This window comes from Seriola dumerili, unplaced genomic scaffold (assembly GCF_002260705.1).
Source record: "Seriola dumerili isolate Sdu_G_001 unplaced genomic scaffold, Sdu_1.0 BDQW01000066.1, whole genome shotgun sequence".
NCBI lineage: Eukaryota > Metazoa > Chordata > Actinopteri > Carangiformes > Carangidae > Seriola > Seriola dumerili.
In genome coordinates, this window is record NW_019174321.1 from 1,730,877 (window position 1) to 1,757,659 (window position 26,783).

The window sequence follows — 26,783 nt, forward strand, 5'->3', positions numbered from 1 at the left end:
AGCTGACCAATGGTGTAACCTGATCACTCAGTCAGTCAGCGACAGACCTGGTCATAGGGCTGGCCCCGCAAATGCAGTCCATCCAAAAATTTTGAAAGTGATGTGGGTTGAATTGGTCCAGAGTATATTCTGTGACATTGAATCTGACCGCCTGTCAATCATTGCTACAGTCCTCGATGCAAAGTGGGAAAACACAGTCATCGAATTCTGTGTGTGTGTGTATGTGTGTGTGTGTATCCAGCTGTGTTGCTCTCATAGCATAGTTTTCAATTCACCATCAAGGAAAATAAATATTTTTGGCAACTTCAGTGGGCTCCCCAATTCATACTGCATGAATGCCTAGCTTTGGCCTAAGTTACTGACAAAAGTGGCTGATTCTGATTTCTGAAAATGAATAAATTAGTATTTTGTTTTCCTGATCGGAGCACCTTTAATACTGATACTCTTTCATTTCAGTAGGAATTTTAATGCAGGACTTGTAGTGGAGTATTTTACATTGCATTGGTATTTTCCTTACGTGCGCTACATAAATGCAACTTTACTCAATCAGAAAAGCATTGCTTCTGAACATAATCCAGGCAGCGATTACATTCATCAATACAACATAATTGGGAAACAAATGGTATAGTATTGCTGGTATAGTAATGCATAAAAATGTCATAAAACTTAATTATATAGTGAGGCATAAAAATGTCAAAAAAACATCATAATGAAGTTTAGCTTAAATTCAATCAGGAAGATTATCTTTAGGCTCAATCTCATTCACAACCAATTTTCTCTCTCACTCCCTGTAATCAGCTGATGTGGGCGTAATCGTTTAACTTCTCATATATCGCCACAACCTCAGTCATGTTTTTGCTGTCAAACTTTATATTTGTTCTTTCTCTTCCTATCAGCTGTCATTTCAGGCAGATTGCTGTGACCCCCCTCCACTACTTTCACCTCCTAGCCTTATGTCCACTGCCTAGGTGCAGCTCATCAGAAGCCATTCCTCTTCATCCAAATACTCACTTCATCACTACGACCACAACCAGTATCTAGACCACAGGGGGATTTGCTACACGATGTGCAGCATCTTCCCTCTCCTTCCAGATAGATGACATCAGAACAAGGTCTAACCGCCAAAGAGTCTTCACTACTCACTTCACTGAAGTATAATAAGGCATAAAAATGTCATGAAAATGACATAGCATAATAAGGCATAAGAACATCATAGTATACTAAGGCACAAAAACATAATACAATAGCAAGGCATGAAATTGTCAAAAAAACATCATAATAAAACACTGCATAAAAACTGCATGAAAACTTTATAATATAATAAGAAAGAAAAATGTCATAGTATACTAAGGCACAGAAATGTCAAAAAACGTCACAGTATTGTAAGACATGAAAAGCATGAAAATATTAAAATACGTCAGGGGCTAGTAAGGCATGAAAATGTAAAAAAAAAACATCATAGTATATTTAAGCATAAAAACTTCAAATATATCATATTATAGTTACGCATAAAAATGACATTCTATAGTAAGGCATAAAAGTCATAAAAACGTCATAGTATAGTGAGGCATAAAAAGTAAAAAAAAGAGTCATAGTATAGTAAGACATAAAAACAACATAGTATGTATTGCATAAAAGGCATGAAAACGCCATAGTATAGTAAGGGATAAAAAATCTAAAAAACGACATACAAATCAAAAAAATGTAATATACAGTAAGACATGAAAATTTCATAGCATAGTAAGGCATAAAAAGTCATGAAAACGACATAGTATAATAAGGCATAAAAAGTCATATTATAGTAAGGCATAAAAAGTCATAGTATAGTAAGGCATAAAAAGTCACAGTATAGTAAGGCATAAAAAAGTCATAAAAAAGTCATAATATAGTAAGGCATAAAAAGTCATAAAAATGTCATAGTATAGTAAGGAATAAAAAGTCATAAAAACGTCATAGTATAGTAAGGCATAAAAAGTCATAAAAACATCACGGTATAGTAAGGCATAAAAAGTCATATTATAGTAAGGCATGAAAAGTCATAGTATAGTAGGACATATAAACGTCATTGTATAATATGGCGTAAAAAGTCATAGAAACATCATAGTATAGTAAGGCATAAAAAGTCATAGTATAGAAAGACATAAAAAGTCAATTTATATTAAGGCATAAAAATGTCACAGTATAGTAAGGCAAAAAAGTAAAAAAAAAAGACATAGTATATTAAGGCATAAAAAGCATGAAAATTACATAGTATAGTAAGGCATAAAACATCATGAAAAATGACATAGTATATTAAGGCATAAAAACGACATAGTATATTAAGGCATAAAGGTATAAAAACGCCATGGAATAGTAAGGCGTAAAAAGTGAAAAACATAATAAGGCAGAATAATAAGGCATAAAATGTAATAGTATAGTAAGGCATAAAAACGTCATAAAAACAGTATAGTATGGTAAGGCAATAAACTTGCCTCATGAAAAATGGCAATAAATTTCACAGTATAGAAAGCATACAAACGTCAAAAACATCACAGTATAGTAAGGTCTAAAAACAACATCAAAATGTCAACAAATGTTACCGTATAGTGAGGCATAAAAACATCATAAAAACATTATAGTATATTAAGACATAAAAATGTCATAAAACGTCATAAGTCACAAAAAAAGTCATCGTATTCATGGTCACGTTTTCGTGGGATTTTTAGACAGAAATTAAACTCATATTTTGATATATCCACCATTCTATGTTTACTCTTGTTAGCAACCTGACTGCTAGCCTAAAGAAGACAGAAACCAGAGTTAGCTTGCTAGTCAAAGCTAACGTTTTAGGTCATGTTAGGTACGCTATGTTATATTCTCACATGACTTGAGACTTCAGATTGACTCCGCCCCTTTCAGTCCATCAAATGCTAGCATGGTTAATTGGTTGACACTTGTTGACCTGTGTTACTCTGCACAAATGCAGATGGGAAATAAATGAAAGTCAGATTATTATTCTCAGCAAAGAGGCACTTTCTCAGCGTCAGATCATGTTTGACTAAAGGTTTCTAAGGTGTCAGTGCATGGAACTCTGAAACACTTTGCAGAAACTGGATCAGTTGTATGAAGAACATGGTCAGGCAGACCAAAAGTGACCAGGCCATCAGAAGATCAATGCATCAGGCTTAGTTTCCTGAGGGATATAAAAGCAACTTCATCACAGATACAGAATTTACTAAATAAAGAAGGCAATCAGTAAAAGTACTGTCAAAAGAAAAGCTGTCCTGAAGTGGTCTCGGAGGACGAGTAGAAGTTTCTAAACCTTCTACTCAGGAGGCGAAACAAGTCCAAATGCTTGGGGTGGACTTGCAAATACCAGAATGTCACAGTAGATGACTGGAAAAAAAATGTTACTTACTGATGAATAATCAATAATGAAAGTAATCACTAGTTGCAGCCTTGTTTGCAACTGTAAGACATAGTATACAGGTGAAACTCAAAAAATTGGAATATCATGCAAAAGTTCATTCAAGTCAGCAATTCAACTTCAAATGTGAAACTAACATGTGATATAAACTATCAAGGCTTTATTTGTTATAATCTTGATGATCATGGCTTACAGTTTTTGAAAACCCCAAATTCCAAATCTCAGAAAATTAGAATATTTGGAAAAGGTTCAATACTATAGGCTCAAAGTGTCACACGCTCATCAGCTAATTAATCCAAAACACCTGTGAAGGGTTCCTGAGTCTTTAAATGGTCTCTCAGTCTGGTTCAGTAGAATTCACAATCATGGGGAAGACTGCTGACCTGACAGTTGTGCAGAAAACCATCATTGACACCCTCCACAAGGAGGGAAAGCCTCAAAAGGTAATTGCAAAAGAAGTTGGATGTTCTCAAAGTGCTGTATCAAAGCACATTAATAGAAAGTTAGCTGGAAGGGAAAAGTGTGGAAGAAAAAGTTGCACAAGCTGCAGGGATGACCAGAGTCTGGAGAGGATTGTCAGGAAAAGGCCATTCAAAAGTGTGGGGGAATTGGAATAGGGAGTGGACCGAGGCTAGAGTTAATACATCAAGAGCCACCACACACAGACGGATCCTGCAAATGAGCTTCAAATGTCGTATTCCTCTTATCAAGCCGCTCCTGAACAACAAACAACGTCAGAAGCGTCTTACCTGGGCTAAAGACAAAAAGAACTGGTCCATTGCTCAGTGGTCCAAAGTCCTCTTTTCCGATGAGAGCAAATTTTGCATCTCATTTGGAAACCAAGGTCCCAGAGTCTGGAGGAAGAATGGAGATGCACACAATCCAAGATGCTTGAAGTCCAGTGTGAAGTTTCCTTAGTCTGTGTTGGTTTGGGGAGCCATGTCATCTGCTGGTGTTGGTCCACTGTGCTTTATTGAGTCCAGAGTCAACGCAGCTGTCTATCAGGAGATTTTAGAACACTTCATGGTTCCTTCAGCAGACAAGCTTTATGGAGATGCTGACTTCATCTTCCAACAGGATATGGCACCTGCCCACACTGCCAAAAGTACCAAAACCTGGTTAAATAACCATCAGATAACGGTGCTTGATTGGCCAGCAAACTCGCCAGACCTGAACCCCATAGAGAATTTATGGGGCATTGCCAAGAGAAAGATGAGAGACATGAGACCGAACAATGCAGCAGAGCTGAAGGCCGCTATCAAAGCATCCTGGTCTTCCATAACACCTGAGCAGTACCACAGGCTGATAGCATCCATGCCACACCACATTGAGGCAGTAATTCATGCAAAAGGGGCCCAAACCAAGTACTAAGTACATATGCAAGATTAAACCTTTCAGAGGGCCAATATTTCTCTGTTTAAAATCCCCTTTCTATTAATTGTATGTGATATTCTAATTTTTGGAGATTTTCAATTTGAGGTTTTCATAAGTTGTAAGCCATAATCATCTAAATTATATCCAATGAAGGCTTGAAATATCTTGAGTTGCATGTTATGAACCTATGTCATACATTAGTTTCACCTTGTAAATCTAATTGCTGGAATAAACGAACCTTTGCACAATATTCAAATTTTTTGAGTTTCACCTGTATGTGTTGTTCTGTTTTTGATGTGGTGAATGATCTGTGGCACCTGGACATCAGCTCTGGTAACTCAAACCCCTGGATCCATTATCCAATAGATTTAAAATCTTGATTAACCATTTATCCCATGACAACTGTACACCTCTTTGAGTTTGACTAAATATGTGTGTTTGCTTTATGTCTCTGTTCACTTTGATTCTGATGAAGACACACTCATGTTGAAACGTTGATCTGTTTGAACTATTTTAGTCTGCTAATCAATCGTTCCCCTTTTTTCCCATGGATGGTTTTATCCTCTTTTAAAACTGATAAATATCTGCACAATAGCTGTGATATCACTGTAGTTAATTTTTCTTACACAAAAGGTGAGAAGAAATGTCACTTTAACTTGAATGCAACAACTATTTCAGAGCTCAGAAAAGTGCATCCATTTGATCTTGGAGGCACAATTTTTTTTTAACAAATATAAGTGTGCATGTTTACATAAGTGAGGACTCTGGGCTGAGGTTGTTTCAGGTTTCTCGCCGTCTGCTGCCAACAGGCTTAGAGACTCTGATGTTTTTCCTCATACAGGCTCAAGGGGTATTACAGGGAGTATTACTAACTGATTGGTAAATACTTTGAATTCTGCTGATGTTAGTGCAGCGTGAGAAGTGGCACAACTCATATCATACTAAGAGACAGAGTCGGGAAGGGATTCAAGTGTTCAGACGAAAGTTCACATCCTCAGGGTTTCTGTCCTCGTGTGGCACCAAGGGACATGAGAAGTGCAGACAGACTGTATATACAAACAAAAATAAGTAAATGCTGATAATTAATGTGAACATTGTGCCCTTTCTAATGTGGCGTGTTGTCTCTAGCTTGACAGATACAGTACCCAACAAGTTCCTCCAATTAACACTGTTGAAGCTGGTCTCTCAAGACCCTTTCAGACCTGCACCCCTTTACATTAATCTTACAGCACCATCTTGGTTTACTGTACAAATAAATGCTTTTATGTAAAAGTCACGGCTACAATTTTACTGTCAGACCTTTAACATTTCCATATCACTTTCAACACGACACAAGTAGGAACTGAATGCTGCAGGACTCTACACTTAGATTTATTTTTAAGGACACAAGTGCATATTTTTTTAAAGACATAGCATTAATGAATCTGTGTTTTAATAATTAAATATTCAACATTAAATGAACAGTATGCATAACACACAGGGGCTATGTGACTTAACTACAAGAATAGTAAGAATCTTTAAACATATAATGTTATTGGGACCTGCACATCCCCTTTCTAACTACTAATTCTTTTAGGCTTGTGTAGCAGTTTATCAATTCTGAAGTCCATTTACTTATCCTGAATCCTTTCAAGTGTCTTGATTTGAAGTGAAACAGTTCATGTTTACTGTTCAACTTCTGAAAGTTACTGAAACTATGAATGACTAAAACTCAATCTGAAATCCGCAGGTTGAGCGGACAGGCACAGTTTTGAGTGGCAGCTTAATGTTCACAACCCCCAGCTACAAGCTGAGAATGGGATCAGATAAAACTTAATTCATCCTCAAAGGAATTCTGTGCCCAAAATGTTCAGTGTACATAACAAAAATAAATATGTGCATAGCAGTAGAAGACATCAAATGTTGATTAAATATGTATTTGCACAGTGAAATAACCAGCCTACTGATGCTGGCTCACCTTATTTTTCAAAAGCCACTTGTTCCAAATACTGAAGGTCCTGATCTACAGCCATGAATAAAAGTTTAACTGGGACAGTCTGACTCCTGAAACTGATGTGACATCAGCTCATGGTTTTATTAGAGAAGACCTCTCACTTTTTCAGAGTTGTTGAACTACAGAAATACTCACATTGATGCTGAGAGTTGAACAGGATTTGTCTCAGTGGACCACAGAAGATGGCCATTCTGACTGTGGCTGTTCTTGTTCTAACGCTGTTACCAAGAAAAGGAGTTCATCGACCTGAGGCTGGGGAATCAACAAAGTGTTTTGAACAATACATGTGGTGACATTTCAAACTATAGTTTTAAACCAAGTCACCCAGAATCCCCCAATACATAGGCCCTGGGGGTCTCTGGGCTTGGATTAAGCTGTTAGAAATTATAACAAAAATTATATCAAGCATTATTCACTATTAACAAACAAAACAATGTGAGCTGGGATGAGCTCCAGCCCCCCTGTGACACTAAAAGGATAAATGGTATGGCTATTGAATGAATGAAAATGGGAAAAAAACACTGAAATTGTAGCAAAAATAAATCAACATTAATATAATAAATACTTTTACATACATGTTCAAAAAATATTCAAGTGTCTGTGCAAAGCTACATGTGTAAATATGTATTATATGTCCACACCAGCTCAATGTTTAACATGAACTGACTGGAGATTAGCATGATACTAACATGACACTGAAATCTCCATTGACATGCTAACACAATTGCCGTAACATTTCTGTGTTTGTAACAGGTTACAGAGCAATGTACAACTTTGAGCTAAACACAATTTGATTTGTAATCTTTAGTTTTAATAATGTTCTTTATTTTACGAGAGTTTATGCTTTTTATACTCCTTATGCTAAGATAAGCTAAGCAGCTGTTGGCTGTAGATTTATATTGACAGTAGAGACATGAGAGTGAGATTAATCTGAACATCTGTCTCTAAGCAACAAAGAGAAGAAGCAAATTTCCCAAAATGTTGAACTATGACATTAAAAATTATGTCCTGTCAAGGACCTTTGTTGCATCCCTCTCCAGTTTTCTGTTGTCTCTGGACTGTCTGACTGTAATAAATGTATGTTTCATGTGTTTCTTGGCTGGCTGGTGTATTATTAGCCTTAGCTTCCATGTTTGTAGTCCATACATCTCATAAGACCACAACACCCTAGTAATGCTGTGTTCACATGATATAGAGAACAGAAAGATTCCCATGCTAATGAATTGATGAGACAGCTGAGAAGGAGTGGTCATATGATGTGCATTGACATAATAACATTGTATCCATTAAATTTTGGTGTCATCCACTGAAATAACATTAACCTGTGTATGTATATCTTCACAGTTGGTATGTGTGTATCAGCATGTGTGTTATGTACACAATTTATGATGGCTGGCACACAACATAGTGTAGGCTTCCCTCTGCTGGGTGATCGAGTGCGTCTCCAACTCCCACGTTAAACTAGACGCTGTGAAAGCTGGCATACAAATGCATTTCCTCTTTGTCCTGATTTCCCCTTTACACCTACTCTGTTTCTTGACTTTGTTGCCCCTAAAAAAAACTTTGGGAGAACTCACTTCAAAAACATGCAGGATCCTCACTCAATTTTTCTGCCAACCTTCGCTCTGATATTTAACGCTGATAAGGGCAAATAGGAAAAAATGCTCCAACATTCTTTGAAGGGAAAAAGTTTTGGGGTAAAGGTATTTCAGTGAATCAGAACGGCATTACTCAGGCAAGAAAAGGGCAAGTTCTACTTTCCCAGCCAACCAGTGCAAAGTGAAAATCATGGATACATTTGCATATATAATACCACTGCCTGCGTTGGAAGGGTGAAGGAGGACAGCTGTTTAACAGGCTGATATTATGGGTTGTTTCATGTGTGACTGAGCTGGAGGAAGGGAATCAACCAGTTCTTCTTACAAATGATCAGATACTTTCTTTGTTATCAAATAAGAAACAGAATCTATTCTGAGTGATTTGCAAAGAAAATCCCAGAAATCTGTCTCTTTTACCAAAATATCAAACATCTTAAATCAACTGAATTAATTAACAAAATTAAAATAGTTAAATTATTAGATCAGTTAGGGGGACTAAAGTAGATACAGACAAGCTGTTTGCATGTTGTTCATCATGTATTAGCTTTGTTTACTTTTAAGCACAGTATATTTTTTCTCTTCATTTTTCTTCCTTCTACCCATTATTATTATTGTTATATGTGATTCTGTTCTGTTGCCTCGAGACCTTGGGAGGTCTTTGTTAAAGCTTTCACCTTCCTGCACGGGCTCTTATTCTTTGTTTGAATTCATGTGTGTGTGAGTGTGTTTTTGTATATGTTATATCTTTTATGATACTTGTATTCTTAAATTAGCAAGAACAAATAAATAAATATAAGTACTTGTGGGTATTTTATGAACATGACGGTTTATTATGAGACTGCAACAAAGTCTGAGGTGGATGGATGAGCCGACAAAACACATACGAGTCTGAAGTTCCACATCCTGAACTGTGGATTTATTATTGTAACCATGACGATATACATCTTCACAGGGTAGTTATTTTAGCCCATACCACAATATTTGATAGACAGCTTGCAGCAATCGCTCCGGGAGAAACAACTCTGTTCCAGTCGATGTTAAAGTCACAGAGCGACTCCACTGACTTCAGCAAGAACTCGTCGCCTGATAACGCTCGGCCCACTGGGAAAACGGCGGTCACCCCGAGCCTGTCAATCCAGTTTGTGCAAACACTGCTGATGGACCACGAAACATTACATGATGCAGCAGCACGGAGGAAAGAGCAGCACTGGTTGAAGTGTGTATACTAGATCTGATTCAATAAAGGATACACACACAGAATGTACTTTGCTTTTACGACAGTGGGAGTCCAGTATTTTAGGTGAATTTGAGAGGAAACAGCGCCAGTGCCAAAGACACTCAGAGGACTGATGGAAGCAATAGTTTCCCATTTTCAACCAGTTATTTTCATATATTCAACACAAAGTAATGTGACTCAATTAGTTCCTTGTGTATTTTGTGTTTGCCAGAACGTTATGTTGAGTAATAAACTGTGCTTCGTGTCCTGGATCTTTGTGCATGAATTCTTGACTTTAACCTGGAGTCTGGACTTGGGATTCTTGCCTCTGGTTTTCTGGAGTTGTTAGCCTAATTCAGGCTGCCTTTGCTGGTTTTGGACTCCAGACTACCTCAACATCTTGTAAGCCTTTGAGTCCTTTGTTCAATAAATCAGTGAACTGCATTTCCTCTGCTTACTGTCTGCATTTCGGTCCTTCCCCTGTTTTGTAATGTTGTTTGCACCAGCTGTGACAGACACATTACTCCGAGCTGGTTAGCCCCGGTGCTAACGTTGTATTCACAGCAGATAAATAGCCTGAATGAGCTTCTTGTGTTGTGTTAGGTATTTGTAGCAGTTTGTTACCAAGTGAAACCAGATCCAAACAAACTGCGTGCAGCTGCATTAAAATGAGCTGAATGGATTGCATCAGTGTTAACGTTGGACTTTAGTGTGAGAGGTGAAAGTGACAGGTGCATGTATTCTAAATAGATTATTATTATAATGTGGCTATTTATCACCAAGCAACAATGGCAGCTAAAACACTTAGTGGCGTAATTGGTTTCAAAAATCATGAGTCATGACTCAAATCTGAACACACAGACATGATATACATTTTTAGACCCAGTGTGACTTGCACTTCCCATTATTTCTGTGAATAAATGTCCATAAACCTGCTTAGAAATCATAGACAGAAAAAAATGCCACTTTTTTACAGCAGAACTTTAGTGAGACTCATCATATTTTTAAGTTTCCTTCATTGTCACAATAATCCAGAGGTAGTTGTTGGGGTCGAGTGTGAGAGGGATGAGCTGAGGATTGGATGGGGGTTGAAAATGAACCTAGTGATCTAGTCATCATCTTCCTTAGCCTCTGTCAGTGTCCCTACATGTTTTAAACAGGCTGTTTTCCAGCCTCTGCTCAAAAATCACAACCTTGTTCGTAAATGTTTAAACAATTTTAGACCCAAGTCCAAGTTGCCATTTATTTAAAAAATAATATGAAAAAATTGTCCCGTCGCAACTGCAACCATTTCCGAATACCAACAATATCCTAGATTCGTCAGAATCAGTTCAAAGCCATCCACATCTGTTAAAGGTAACTCTGCTGACACTAGGGAATATGCAATCCTACTTTTACTAGATCCATGATATCTTTTTGACAGGTCTCTGCACCATGACATTCTCAGTGGCGTTAGGTTAGTTTTCGTCCTCCTCTGCCCCTGTCCTATTTAACCTGTGCATGCACCGTCTTGGAAACATCTTTGGTATTAAGTATAACATCTCCCCTCACTTCTATGCTGATGATTCACAGCTGTTCCTCCCACTGAAATCAAGGGATTCCCTTCAAACTCTCTTCTCCATGACATTAAGGGCTGGATGGCAAAGATTTTCTTTCAGTTAAACAACAACAAAACCAAAGTACTTCATGAACACATCACTTCTCTTGTTGAAAATACTATCAGTTAAGACTCATTTCCAAACTTAATTCTGTCCTTCCATGATATGGAGAAAGTAATCCACGCCTTTATTACAACACAGCTGGACTATTGTAATTCCTGCTCATCATTATCTCGCCTGTAGTTGGTCCAGAATGCAGCTGCAAGGATGCTGACTTGCACTAAAAAAAGCGTGAGTCTATCACTCCAGTCTTAGCCTCTCTTTACTGGCTCCCTATTCAGTTAAGAATTCAGTTGAAGACCTTGGTGATTACTTTCAGGGCTCTTAATGGTCAGGCCCCACCCTACACCTCAGAACTTATTCATCGTCACTCAGCTCCTCGGTCTGTTAGATCTGAAAGCTTGTCTCTCTTGTATGTCCCACGGTCACAGCTAAAACTAAAAGATGACAGAGCCTTTGAAGTTGCTGCTCCAAAAATACGGAGCCATTTTCCATTAGATATTCGATGTGCTCCCTCCATCTCTATTTTTAAATCTAGGCTAAAGACACTCAGCTTTAACCTTTTAACCCATCGTCATGTTCATTATTCTCTATTTGCTCCTTGTTGTTTTTCTTGTTTTTATTGGTATGTTTATTATGTTTCTGAATGTGGTAAATTTATTATGTTTTCTTGAGCTTTTTATTTATTTTTTGTTTTACTGTTATATGTTTTAATCTCTTTTGTACAATACTTTGGTCAGCTTAGGCTGCATCTAAATGTGCTCTACAAATAAACTTGACTTGAACCTAAATTATAATAATTCATTACAAACGAGGCTTTTATTCTTCCCTGTCAATTCAAGCTTTAGATACAAGACCACAAGGTGATGGTGATGGATGGACTGACAGCTTGTGAAAGGAAGATTTGACTGTGACCTGTTTTACATTAATATTTAAACGACCAACTCTTTGTCGCAGTCATGTATTGTTGGCTGAACAGCACTGATGGCTGCATTGTTGACAGACAGACCCTCCTTTCATCATGTGCCATTCTAAAATGCCATCAGGTTTCTCCCTGAATATCTATGAGGTGCTGAGGAGATGAGCATTGTTTATTCATGTGACAAACAAGAAAGAAACATGACATAAGCCATTAAGCTTTCTCAAGGTTTCCTGCAGTCCAAGGTCAGGTGCATTACCCTCCAAGGGAACAGCTCATATAATTGTCACTCGAGTTCTCCCACTGAATGGAAAACAAAGCGGCACAGAAATGGGTCACAGTGTCAGAACAGGTTGCTGACGAGAGAAATTCTCGCCAGAGAAAAGGACGGATTTTCATTAAATGTCCTTTCCCAGTTTTCTTTTGCTGCTACTGTTGAGATGAAAGTTAAGTTTGTTTTAAAGATGTGCTTAGTGTCACCGTCTTCTCAACTAGTGTTGTCAGTTTAACACGGTACCTAATTATACACACATCCAGTGTTCAGTTTATTAGGAACACTAAGCTAATACTTTGTGTTTTTCCACTGCATGGTAGTGACTCGACTCATCTTGCGTATTTCTTTTTCCAATGCAGATAGAAACCCCCCAATGTAGCATTGTCAATATAGCAACGGATGCAGCATTGTCAATATAGCGTCATCTTCAACAAAATGCACACATGAACAATGGAGGATATTAAAGGTATACCACATAGAGAAACATCTGCACCTTCTCACTCAGTTTTTGCAGTTTTGCAATATAAGTATAGTACAATAACTTACAGAAATGTAACGGGCTACAGTGAGCGGTGTACAGTTGCTTGGCTGTTTAAAAATGGCGGGTTTGTTCAGAATGTCCCATCTTGCACAATGGTGACGCAGTATTGGCGATTCACTTCGAACCAATCAGTAGTCTGCAGTGTTTTCACGTCACATTTTGGTATCACCTCAGCTCACTTGGAACCTCGGCAGAGGTGATGCCAAAAAAAGTAACAGGTGCCAGGTAATACCCACAAGCCAAGTAGAGTCGAGTCAAGTTGAGCCAGTACCGTGCAGTGGAAAAGGCTTTAAATCAGTCAGATCCAACTGTCCTGTAAATCCTCTTTCATGATGGTTTTTGATGAAACTGTTTCAGAGAACTGTTCATTCAACTTTATGATCACTGCTGTTGAATTACATGTATTTTTAGTGGTTTGTCCTCCATGTTTATATCAATGAGAGTAGATCAGAAACATCTCCCATCATAGCACCACTGTCACTACTGTCACCTTTTTCTACCCACTTTCTGCTCTATTGAGACGGGCACTAACTTCATCACCTCAGTTTCTCTCTCTCAGCTTTAATAGTGGAAAATAGGGTAAAAAAAATAACACATACTGTATCTTCATAAATATTAATGTAAAAATTCAGGTGCTTTTCATATCGCTTCAGAGCCCATTGACTGTGCATATCTGAATAGTGTATTTGTGGTAGAATTTGACTTGACCAAATAAAATTTCAGGGGAATCTTGCAATATATTCTGTCCAAAACTGTATATTCAGCACTTAAATTATAAAAAAGGAATTAAAAAAACATAAAAGTCTACCAAGTTTCGCAGTAGGAGATTTTACACTGTCTGCACTTGTGTTTGTGTCTATTGTGTGTGTGTGTGTGTGTGTGTGTGTGTGTGTGTGTGGGGATGTGTGAGCCTCTCTCTGTGGTTCTTCGATGGGCTTCTTTGCCTGAGGCCCCGCAGAGTCTAGGATTGCCATTGACCCTGATCTGTCTGATCTGCCCAAGACACATGAAGTGACTCAGTGTAACAGTGCCGTCTGATCTCCAACAAACTCAGTGTAAAGCCATCCAAGAATCATTCCAGACCAACTGATATCTGGTCACTCAAATCATCTCTGGTGCAGGTTTGAGATGCAGATGTTGAAAAAGTGTAAATACATAATGTAATCTTTCCTCCTCTTCTAGTGTCAGTGTCAGTTAACAGTGTGTGGAAATATTTCTACTGACTGTACGTTCATGGTCTGTCTCCTCTTGTGGTAACAGCAGCTGAAGTTTCAGTAAAGTGAGGCTGAAAGCAGTTTTTGTCTGTGTCATTAAAAGAACGAGGACAAACAGCTCCAGATGTTTCTCCATATTCTATCCCATGTACTATCCATGAGATCTAGATGTCTTAAGTGTGTTCTGTTGTGCTTTTGTGACTGTGTGTGTGTGACTGTGTGTGTGTGTGTGTGTGTGTGTGTGTCTTCTCAGCCCACCAGGCATGTCTAACATTAGATGTAACACCATCATGGCCGGAGCTTCAATCACAAACTACTTGACACTTGTCAACAGGACGTGTTTCCTCTCTGTTTCCCTGCTGCTCTTCCCTCCTTCCTCCCACTGTTCACTTCGTTTGTCAAAACTTGGATGAAAAATATGCACTGACAACCCTTTTTCTTGACAAAAACTAAAATGAAATTAGAGGAGATTAGATTAAAAGAGAGCAATGATTAAATGGTTTACAGTTTCCTTCAGCAAATACAAATTAAACAAAAATTACTGTTTGAATGCAGAATAATGTCTAATGACTTGCAGCTCCTGATTGGTAAAACTACCATATATCTCTGCTGTAATGGAGGAAAACTTGACTAAAATGTCTTTAGGTTTTGTTGACCAAAGCCCTGTTCAGACAGAAGGAACTTTACAGGAGGAGGGAAATGATGATAATTTAACTCATCATTTTAAACCTGGTGAAATGAGTCCTCCAACCTGAACAACCATAGCTACAGGTCATTTTTTTTCAAGCCTCTATAGGAGTGTCTCCAGAAATAGTGCCCTTATGGTACGGGACTTTGGTTGTCATGGTTACAATAATCAACACGGCACTCCCTCCCTCCCATCCATCCATCCATCCTTTGCAGTCTCCCATATCACCTCAGCGTCTGTTAGATAAATTCTGCTGTTGAAAAATGACATCCTGGGATTCAGCAGAGACTGATGACTCCTCTGTTTTAGAACAAAACTGAGGTTTTTTCTCTCTCTCTCTCTCTCTCTCTCTCTCTCTCTCTCTCTCTCTCTCTCTGGGTAAAGAAGTGTGCATCAGTGAGGAGAAGTGAGACAGCCAGATGACTGTTGACGATTACAAACAGATGGCCTGAACAGCTTAGAAGTTTGATAACACTTTTGCTCATGGCTTTGTGATCGGCAGGGATTTTTTGCTGGCCTTTAAAAGGAGATTTACAGTACAAGAGAATGACATTATAAACCAGGCTAGTCTGGATGACTTATTTACAGACTTTACAATGACAGAGACATCAAATTCTCTGTCAGCAGCTGGAGCAGTGTTGATAAAGTTGGAGGTGAAGATGTACTCCCAGGTCTACCAGCAGGTCTTCTTTGCCTCTACTCTCACCTGCAGTGTTTCAGTCAGGTGAGCATGACATGTTAAAGGTCCCATATTGAGATTTCCATGACTTTTTTGATTATAAAGCAGGTCTAGGTTCTATATTAATACTGTGAAAGTATCAAAGTCAGTCCACGGAGAAATACTCACAGCCTATATTCAGAAACTGAGCCTTAAAACGAGCAGTCAGGACTTCTGGAACTTTGTGATGTCACAACAAAGCAGTCACCGCTCTCAGCCATGCCCCAAGCCCCGCCCACCTGGACCCACCATCCAACATTGCAGGATTTGGTTTCTCTGAGCGTTTACCTGAAATCTGTTATATTTTTATTCGATCCCTCAGAAAACAGTCAGCCAATCAGAGGAGAGGCTCTGAGATTCTCTCACCAACCTGTTTTTTTCTAAATGTGAAGCTGAGTTGTCACTATTACTTGACTTTGAAAACATATATGTGCATCTTTGTATTAAACTGACCTACATTCAGACTACAAGCTTCTCCATCCAGGTGTATTCCCTCTGTTCATTTCTGGTAGTTGTTACATTTCCAATCTACAGCACACTGTATAGAATAAGTATAAGTATATATATATAAGTATTGGACCACCTCTGTGAGCTGCTGCTGAACGTTCCTGATGCAGCTGCCAAACATCTACAGATAAATGCTGCTGTATTTTCCTGCACAGCTCAGGCTGCAGTTCACAGGGAGGAACCCACTTTTCCCTGCTCGGCCCAGATAAGGCACCACACTGAGCCGCTGTAACGGGGGGGGGGGGCAGGAGTTGATGTGTTCAGGTCCAGGCTTTGATCTCCTGCATCCACATGTTCTGACTATAAAACAGGGTCCTGGCAAGGCGGCGGCCAGCACATCCTCCCAGCTTGGTAGGTGCTTACAGTGAAACACAGGGAGAAAGAAGGGGTCATTTCAGATTACATTTACTTCATGAGATATATTCATGTAGGCGGTGGTTTGGCATATTTGCATTTATGTATGAAGCAATTATAGTTATAAACATCTGACCACATTTTCTTAAATATACAAATATACATGTGTTAAAAAATGGATTCACATAATTTTACATCAGATTCACAGAAACATAAATTAAATCTGTTTCTAGTACATTCATGATGGATGGTTCATTTACTATTTTAATTAGGCTACATTATCTCTTGGTATATTTTCTGCTGCTAGTGTGTGCACTGCTGGTTTGGAGGTAATTTGTTTAAAGTGACATAATTTGCTGTAACACTAAACACTAAAATCTACTTTCATTGCTACAAATGTATAAATATTTTCCAGTTAACCACCAGTTACTTAAACGTATTCCTCCCACTTTGTTCAGTGGGATTCAGCAGCCACGGCTGATTGTTGCCTGAAAGGTTTTCTGCCGCGAGTCTTTAATTCAGCTCCCTCAGATACAATTTCATGCTTGAGAAAGTGTTGCATCTTTAATTCCACATGGGCTTTGTTTTGAAACTACTGTCGCCTCCAGTGAATATAACTTGTTTATATATCGCAAAAGGTTTCTGATGATACAAAACCCAGTAAAAAAAACACAACAAAAAAAAAAAACATCCAACGTGAAGAGGAGATGGAGATCATGAAGCACAAAATCAAACAGTTCTTAACAAAGCAAAGATGAAACGATGTGGATGAAGAAAGAACAAACAGCTCCTCATTTAACACGCTGAAATAAAGGTCAGTGCAGAGTGTTTGTTTTTTTTTTTCTCAATGCCGCAGTCTACACATTCTGCTAATTCAGATCTTTCACAGTTATTCTACAAAGAAAATGTATATACACGGTTCAGAGTCCCTGAACTCAGACAGAAACCTTTTTCCATCTAAAGTGCAGTTTACTGTGAGGTCACACAGGTTCACGTTGCTGCAACAGAGAGAAAGAGGGGCCAGGGCCATTTAGAAGATTTTTTTTATTATCTATTGATAAAAGTGATCCGTCACAAACTAGACTACATAAAGAAAATAAAAAACTTTCTTCCACAAAAACAGCCACGGCTGTGATCTCCAGAAACCTCTGCACCCTAACACCACATGTCGTTTTTCTATGAGGATATAGAAGAGACATCGAGTGTTAAGTTTTTTGGGGTTTTTTTCTCGGCTTGTTAACTGTAACTGTGAGGAGCTCCAGGAAACACACTGTGGGGAGGTTTAAGTGAGATACAGTCAACTGTTTCCTCAAATAAGAGGAAGCTGTGCAGGGGCAGTGAGTTTGTATGTAAAACAAACATGCTGTGGTGTTTAGCTGCGTGATGAAAGAAGCAAAAAATAATGAATGAATTTGTTGCAACTATCAATTATTTTAATTGTTAATCAATCAGCAGATTATTTTTCCAATAAAACAACTGACTGCTTTGGACATGAAATGGTAAAAGATCGTGAAAGAGGCCCATCACAATTTCCCAAATAGCAATGTGGTGTCCTCAGACAGCTTTCTTTTCCAAACAGCAGCGAAAGATAATCAGTTTACTCTCACATAGAAGCTGCACATCCTCACACGAGAAGCTTTTGCAAAATTTTGCCTTAAAAATGACTAAAATGATTATTTGATTTTCAAAATATAATACTTTTTGGCAATAAACTAATCAGACAATTGACTAATCTTCAGGTTTAGTTTTAATATGTTACGCCCCCGTCCCAGAGGAGGGAGCACAGCATTAAAGTTAAAGGTTCTGAAACCACAAGCTGAGGATAAGCAGTGTGATTGATGCTAACTAATGCCAGCTTCAGACTGAACAACGGTTGAAGAGATTTCACCATCATAGCTAAATTTCCATGGACAGAGGAGAGGAGGAAGCTCTGTGCCGTACAGTGAGTCTGCTCAGCCTCGCTCATTCTCACATGCTGTTTCCTGTCTGTCAGAGAGTCTGTGATCCACACACAGATCAGGCCGGACGCAATCAGCTGGGAGGACTCGGTCAGTAGGAGCTCCAGGTAGACTGGTTACAGGCAGAGCTAAAGAGAAGAGCAGGAACTGTATCTCAGGACAGACTGTGAGGGTACAGAGGGATTGCATCATGTGTTGAACCTGTAGGGAGACTGAAGAGGGATTAAATCTCCTTTTTCCCCATCTCCATCTTAATGTAGCGCGTAATATGGTCTGCCATTATAACTGATCCTGGTCCAATAATGTATATTGCAAATTTTCCAAAGCGCCCTGGTACATACCATTGGGCCAAACCATTTCTTAACCTTGACGTTAGCTTAGCATCTCATCTGCCTGCCTCACTCCCATCAGTGGCTCACGCCCTCAAATCTCTGCTCACATGCATTACACAGACAGTGAAGCTAAATATAAGTAGCAAGAGCTAAAAATTGTTTAATACACATTACTTTCTTACCTTCTAAGTTTCTGAATTATCATGAACGTCTGAACCACATTTCATCACAATCCATCCAACAATTGTTGAGGTATTTCACTTTAAAGCACAAATCAACCTAAATGGTAGCACTACAGAGAAAAGGTCAGAGGATCGCCAAAGTCTGTAGAAGTCTTCCTCTGTGGACCATGAATGTCTGTAGCTAGGAATACCAAGTCTGGAGCAAAGTGGTAGGCGAACCAAGCAGGAGACAAAAAGTCTCTCATCATAGGGAGGGAAGGAGACATGATAATCAACCTTTTCTGAAGACAGTGTTGACCTCAGTTGTTCACATGAAAAGTAACAGAAATGGGAAAGGTGTAGGGAGAGGGCGTTTCCATACCCACACCCATCATCTGACAAAGTTCTGATAAAGTATGCTGCTGTGCTCACGTCATGTCAAAGTTATCATAATTACAAGTTTCTGACTTGTAAATAGCATCCATCCAAACTCATCTGTTTACATCTGGTTTAAGTTAGATGTAAAAACTGGTTGCTTCGTAAATTTCAAAACGGATTCAGTCTGAGAGACTTTGATATCAGTACAGACTGAAACACTTCACCAGTGTCAGAATGAAACTGCAAAGTCTGGTCTTCATACTGACTCTGTGTTGCTCATAGAAAGAGGGACCTTCATTACGACTCTGTGATAATACCCTTACACTTGATTTTTTTATTCCCACATGAAAACATTTGTCAGACAGTGAAACAGTCAGGTGCTCTCCTTGTCCCTCTCAGAAACACCTTATCTCTATTTCACTCACTCAATCGCTCCATCTGGCTTTTGTGTTAAACCTTTACAATTACATATGAAGAGCTGGGTGGTGAGTGTGTCATGTTATCTGTGAAAGCCTGCAGCGTGAGGGGGGCGATAGATTCACACACTTCCACAGGATAAAGAACAAAGAGGTTGTCACACTTCACAGAGAGGTAGGAGAGGAGGATTATTGTATCTGAAGGTCTGCAGGTCTGAAACTGATCTGGATTTCTCTAAGTGTACTAGTTCTATTTGGACTGGGAACATCTGAACATCACTGACTCTGAATGAGTGAACTATGATCAGAGGGTAAAGAGGCTTTGGAAAGCACATAGGTGGATGCCCTGAGTTGGCTTTCAATAAAGAGTTGAAGTTATTCCCTGTTTCACCAGAGTGACTGTGGTATATTCTCGCATATCCTAGACAAACAGCAGAGAAACACCACAGACCATATTCACAAAGGATCTTTTTAATTGTACCTGTAAATCTAAAGTTAGGGAATAATGGGTTAACAATGTAGGAGCTTAAAGAATTTATATTTTAGGTATTTTTAAGCACTTGGCCTGTCCGAACTTCCATGTTGGGCATGCATCATGGCAAATTTGTGAATGTGAGTAAAGGCCGTCACAACAATCCTTACATGTCCTCTAAAGAGATGTCCCCCGCCCTCACCCAGTGTCAGCTGGGATTGGCTCCAGTCCCCCGTGACCCCATAGGTCTAAGCGGTATGGGTAATGGAAGGATATTTTCACCTGATCAGTCTTGATGACTTTCTCTTCATGGCTTGTTCTTAGGCTTAAAATAAGTATTTATTCTGCATTTTGTCAGTTTTGGGAGTGTTAAGGTCCCACATTTTAAAACAAAAAAGACACTTATGACCAATCCAACAAAAACAATGGAAACTAAACAGGCAAAACAAAGTGGAAAAGTCAAACATGGGAGCAAAAAAAACAGAAGCAAACACAAGTACAACAGATCAACAGATGAAATAACAAGGGCAACAGGGAGCACAGAGACTAAATACACACAAGGGAGGCGAGGGTAATTCAACACTGAAACTCAAGTTAGAGCCCGTGCATACAAACGGGGTGTGTTAGCAAAGTCTGACCAGAAGAAGAGATACATTCAGTCTGGATTCTCGGAAACAAGTTATGATGAAGCGAAATACTTAGCAATGTTATAGTTTGAAGCAATGCTCTCCGGTAGCAAATGATACTCCGGAGGATCAGAGTGAATCTGGACTGAAATAGAGGAAACTTGTCGTTCTCTGATGCTGATACTAACTCACACATTCAGACATCCACACTCACTTTCACTGAAAGCTGTTTCCATACATTGAACCTTGGCATAAACACCCATTTAAAATCTTACCAGTGAAGGTCTCTGTGACAATGGAACAGACTACCCATCGACACATGAACAACCCTTCTACGCTTCTACGCTACCCTTCTCTTCGTCGCAGAGGTTCTGGGACGATACGGGATGATATCGGGCGAATGTATGGATCGCCTATTTCCTTAACTTATAGCTGATCGATCAAGAAGCCTATATACAAAGACAAACAATCGGTTTGTCAGGTTGGAACAGAGGAGATAAAGAGGATGATTATATCTGTAATAGTTTTTTCTTGAAGGGAAAAGTCAGTGAATTAAACTGCTTAAACTGTATCAGTCCCCTCATACTGTCATATGCCTTTATTTTTGTTTTAGTTGTTAATGTTTCCAAAAAAAAAAACTATGTTTTCTTCCTGTTGCTATTCAATTTGACAATTTGCACTTTATTTCTACTGTCAACCTTTTAACATGTAAAATGATTTACTTAGCTTCAGGTCTTTATGTTTGGTTCATTTGGCCTTTTCTCTTTTTATCAATGCTATGCAAATTTACATTGTTGCTAATTTTGTTAATGTTTTACATTATGGCTCAAAATGCACAGCATCACTTTTTTTATCCTAGTAAAGTATGTACTAACACATAAATATAGATACAAGGGAAGAAAATCTAAAGTCGGGGAATAAAGGGTTAACAGTCTGGGAACTTAAAAATAATTTATAATATATATACTTTAAGCACAAGTTACCTATTCTAATATATCTGGGTACAGTTTGACCCACTGAGCAATAATGAGCAATAAAGCAAGGAATCTGGGAGAATTTGGAGTAATAGGTTATGTATCAGTTCAGAATATTCTTATGATTGTATTACGTTATATGTGAAACTCTCACCTACGTTCAAGCTACTTTCAGGCTACATTTGAACCAGTGGTGTCTCGGTAGGTGGGTATACTCTAGCTCCAGTGGACCACCACACAACTTTAAAGGTCCCATATTGTGTTAAGTGAGATTTCCATGTCTTTTTTTATTATAAAGCAGGTCTAGGTTCTATATTAATACTGTGAAAGTATCAAAGCCTCAGTCCACAGAGAAATGCACACAGCCTGTATTCAGAAACTGAGCCTTAAAACCAGCCGTCAGGACTTCTGGAACTTTGTGATGTCACAACAAAGCAGTCACCACACTCAGCCATGCCCCAAGCCCAATCAGAAGAGATGCTCAGAGCCTCCTCTCTTCTGATTGGCTAAGCAACCTGTTTTTACTAGAGCTCCAGCAAGAAGCCATTGAGAGGAGATGTAAAACTACACTGAGATGGTTTTTGGTTCTTAAAACCACAAATATATCTTCTTATGGATCAACACTTCAAATAAAACACTGGAAAGGTGTAAAATATGGGACCTTTAATTTGAAAGTAACATATTGTAACTATGTACATTTACTGAAGTCTTGTACTGAAGAATAAATTAAACGTATTGTACTTTACTTCAATGTTTCCAGTCTGGTCAACATTTATGTGACAGCTTTACTTATTATCTTCTTCACTGATGAACATTTTACAAACAAAAGTGATGAGCTGATAAATTCGGATGCACTGCTGTAGAAAACCAGCACCAACTACAACAGTAAAATGCTACTTACACATTAATATGTCAGTAAGAATAATTCATAATATAAATATATAGTGTAACAGTCACACTTGCACTTGTGTTTCCTGTGGCAGGGCTCTGCCAAACAAAAGTCTCTTGTCTGTATTAACACCATGGATACTGTGCATGAGAGACTGTAAGATGCTCACTGATACACATCTGTAGCTTTTGTTAAGATAGGTATATGCAGACCCCCCCTGCTCAGGAGGGGGTGTACAGTGTGTACCTGTGTATACACAACATTACACCTCTGGTTTGATTATAAACATGTAATGCAGCCTGCTGCACATTATCAGTCTATATTTCAACCAATGAGTCACTAGTTTGAAATGAAACACACCCCTGTATAACTGGTGGAGCAACAATATTTATCAGAGGAAGTCTGACGAAGCTCCACCCCTCACCTGACTCACCTGAGACAAACCAAGAAACAGTTTGTTCTTCTTCACTCAAGAGACACAGACTGAAAAACAGACGATCAGATTCACCTTCAGACCAAACCAACAACTTCCTCTGAGTGAGTCCAGCTACAGGAGAGAGACGTGGGAAACTACAACACTGCTGCTTCAACCTGCTGAAACTCCACACTGAAGGTGAGTTTGACAAAAACCACGACTCAAAGTGAAAGTACATCTCAGTGAAGTTAGTAGAGGACTGACTGTACTTTCTGTCTGCTGTGTTTTCAGTTTCACTCACAGACTAAATGGCTTCCAGGTCAGAGGAGGATTTCTGCTGTCCTGTCTGTCATGAGGTCTTTAGAGATCCTGTTGTTCTGTCATGTAGCCACAGCTTCTGTAAAGACTGTCTGAAGAGCTGGTGGAGAGAGAGACCAACACGTGAGTGTCCAGTTTGTAAGAGAAGATCCTCAAGAGAACACCCACCTTTAAACCTGGCTTTAAAAAACCTGTGTGAGGCCTTCAAACAGGAGAGAGATCAGAGATCTTCAGAGTCTCTCTGCAGTCTGCACTCTGAGAGACTCAAACTCTTCTGTCTGGACCATCAGCAGCCAGTTTGTCTCGTCTGCAGAGATTCAGAAAAACACACCAACCACAGATTCAGACCCATCGATGAAGCTGCTCCACAACACAAGAAGGAACTTCAGGAAACTCTGGAGCCCTTAAAGAAGAAGTTAAAGGGTTGTGAACAAATTAAAGAGGAGTTTGATCAATCAGCAGAACACATTAAGGTCCAGGCCCAACACACAGAGAGGCTGATTAAGGAGCAGTTTAAGAAGCTTCACCAGTTTCTAGAGGAGGAAGAGGAGGCCAGGATCACTGCTCTGAGGGAGGAAGAGGAGCAGAAGAGTCAGATGATGAAGGAGAAGATGGAGGCTCTGAGCAGAGAGATAGCAGCTCTGTCACACACAGTCAGAGCCACAGAGGACGAGCTGAGAGCTGAAGACGTCTCATTCCTGAAGAACTACAAGGTTACAGTGGAAAGAGTCCAGCAGCGCCCCCTGCTGGATGATCCACAGCTGGACTCAGGAGCTCTGATAGACCAGGCCAAACATCTGGGCAACCTGACCTTCAACATCTGGAACAAGATGAAGGACATGGTCTCCTACAGTCCTGTGGTTCTGGATCCAAACACTGCTCATCCAGAACTCATCCTGTCTGAGGATCTGACCAGTGTGAGACGAGTACAGAGACAGAAGCTTCCTGACAATCCAGAGAGGTTTGATGATTACCTCATTGTCCTGAGCTCTGAGGGTTTTAACTCAGGGACTCACAGCTGGGATGTCGAGGTTGGAGACAATACAAACTGGTCACTGGGTGTGTTTGCAGAGTCCGTCCAGAGGAAGAGAGACATACAGTCTGGATTCTGGAGAATAAGGTTTTGTGGAGGTAAATACTCAGCATATTCACCACAAGCTTTATCCACTGATCTGTCAGTGCAGAAGAAGCTCCAGAGGATCAGAGTGAATCTGGACTGGAACAGAGGAAGTTTGTCGTTCTCTGATCCTGATACTAACACACACATACACACCATCACACACACTTCCACTGAGAAGCTGTTTCCATTCATTAGAACTGTTGATAAACTGAAGATCTCACCACTGAAGATCTCTGTGACAGTGGAACAGAGCAGTTAGAGATAAAGAGGATGATTATATTTATAATGTTGTTTATGTATTAAAGGGAAAAGTCAGTGAATTTAAGGGGTGAAGCTGCACCTGTCCTCCTGCTGCCTCATTACTCCAAAGCTCTGTTTGTGTTTCTTTTAGCAGCTTAACTACATTTATGAAATGTTTTTTTTCCATTCAGTTACCATCAGCTGAACTCTGAAAAAGCAGGTCTGAACATTCTGCACATGACACAATTACTGTTTTTTTTTATTTATTTGTAAAGTTCATTTAACAGGCAATTTTTTTTTTTATCATTTTTGAAACCCAGGGTGACGTCTGTGGCAGCAACATGTTATACAAGCCATCGGAAACTATTGTGAGGTTAAACTGAGCTAATGAGACACTTTTAGCTCAAACAGATAAATCATAAAAATACTCACAGAATCTCAGCATTAATACTGAAAACAGCATATGATTTAACTCTAACACTAGGAGCTGGTTTACAATGGTACTCTATCCATTTAAAATGATGATCAGATATTGTGAACGTGTAACTGTCTAGTCCTCAACATAAAATGTGAGCTATACTTTTTATGCCTACGCACCAGCGACAGCTTTATGTTTTCAGCCTGTCCATCCCTTTCTCTTGAACACAATATCTTGGGAACTCCTCAAGTGAATCCCTTCAAATTTGGTACAAATGTCCATTTGGACTGAAGGATGAATTGATTAGAGTTTGCTGGTCAAATGTCAAAGGTGAATGTCACACTGACCTTCTGAATGTGATCTATATTAGGAACGCCTTGAGGGAATTTCTTCATATCGGGCAGTTGGACTCAACTAATTAGAACTTGGTGGTCAAAGTTCAAAGGTCATGGTGACCTCACAAAACACGACTTTGGTCATTTATGGCTCAGTTTATCACAAATGTCTAATAGGATAAAATGATGTAGTGATGACATTTTACATCCAAAAGGTCAACTTCACTGTGACATCACAACGTTCTGCAAAAACACTTCTGGTTGTTATTTCATGCAGTAACTCAGGAAGGGGAGATTGTGATCATATTTCCTGCAACTTGACTGGTTGGCAAAGTCATACAACCACAAGGTAGGGATTCTTGTTCAAACATTTTTATAGAAAAACATGTCACTATGGTCTCTATGTATTCTTGTATACACTGAACAGACTGCAATTTGTATTAAATCTTTCAGTTAATGAGCCTAAAACCTCCTCATCTGAATCAAATTATCAACCTGTAAGTGATTAATATACCAATCAGCTGTTCCAATACTTCACCCACCTTCTACCTCACACAGCCAGCCAGTACTCCATCAGAATAAAGACAACAATGAGGTGAAACAAGATGCTGTTCGGTTATTGAGTTTCCCTTTATAACGAACTGTGTGTTTGACATCTGACCATGATTCTCAGTTTAACACAGTCCAACCCTTTAACATGCTGCTGCTTCACTCCTGTCAGCGCCCACTTAACTGAAATGCTGATGTCGAGTAAACTTATTAAATTAGGTGAGATGAGTGAGCAGGATTTCATCAGTGATGCTGCTGAGTCAGCGCTCCTCCCTGTCCTCACATGTTCTCTTTTTTTTTTGTATGTATGTATGTATGTACATTAAAATTCATACATATATGTAATATAAATAAATAAAGTGTGCACAAAAAATAATGAATGCCTTCACAGTAGTTATATTAAAAGCAAAAATGAAAATTAGCAAAATAAATATTCACGTAAACAAAATTCACTGGCTTTAGCTGACGCCTCAATCTCAAATCTATATATAAATATGGGCATCACATTAAAAAAATAAAAATAAAGTTCACATTAAATAAAAAAGCTTGTTTATTAAATTATGAGGCTACTCATTCAGTGCAATCCTACAGTAACACACAATAATAATAGTACACAAGAACATTACAAATAACAATCAAACACCATTACGCACCTAGAAGAGCAGCAAGGGGGACCGTCAACACACTGACTCCTGCAGCGAGTCCGACAGAATGCCACAGAG

The 26,783-nt window shown here is 39.0% G+C and overlaps 1 protein-coding gene across 1 annotated transcript; it reads left to right on the forward strand.

Moving 5' to 3' along the window:
- The first annotated feature begins 23,377 nt into the window (after positions 1–23,377).
- On the forward strand, positions 23,378–25,357 carry LOC111219427 (E3 ubiquitin-protein ligase TRIM39-like). The gene has a single exon (XM_022742102.1). The coding sequence runs from the start codon at positions 23,390–23,392 to the stop codon at positions 24,776–24,778; it is 1,389 nt and encodes a 462-aa protein (XP_022597823.1). The 5' UTR covers positions 23,378–23,389; the 3' UTR covers positions 24,779–25,357.
- The last annotated feature ends 1,426 nt before the right edge of the window (positions 25,358–26,783 follow it).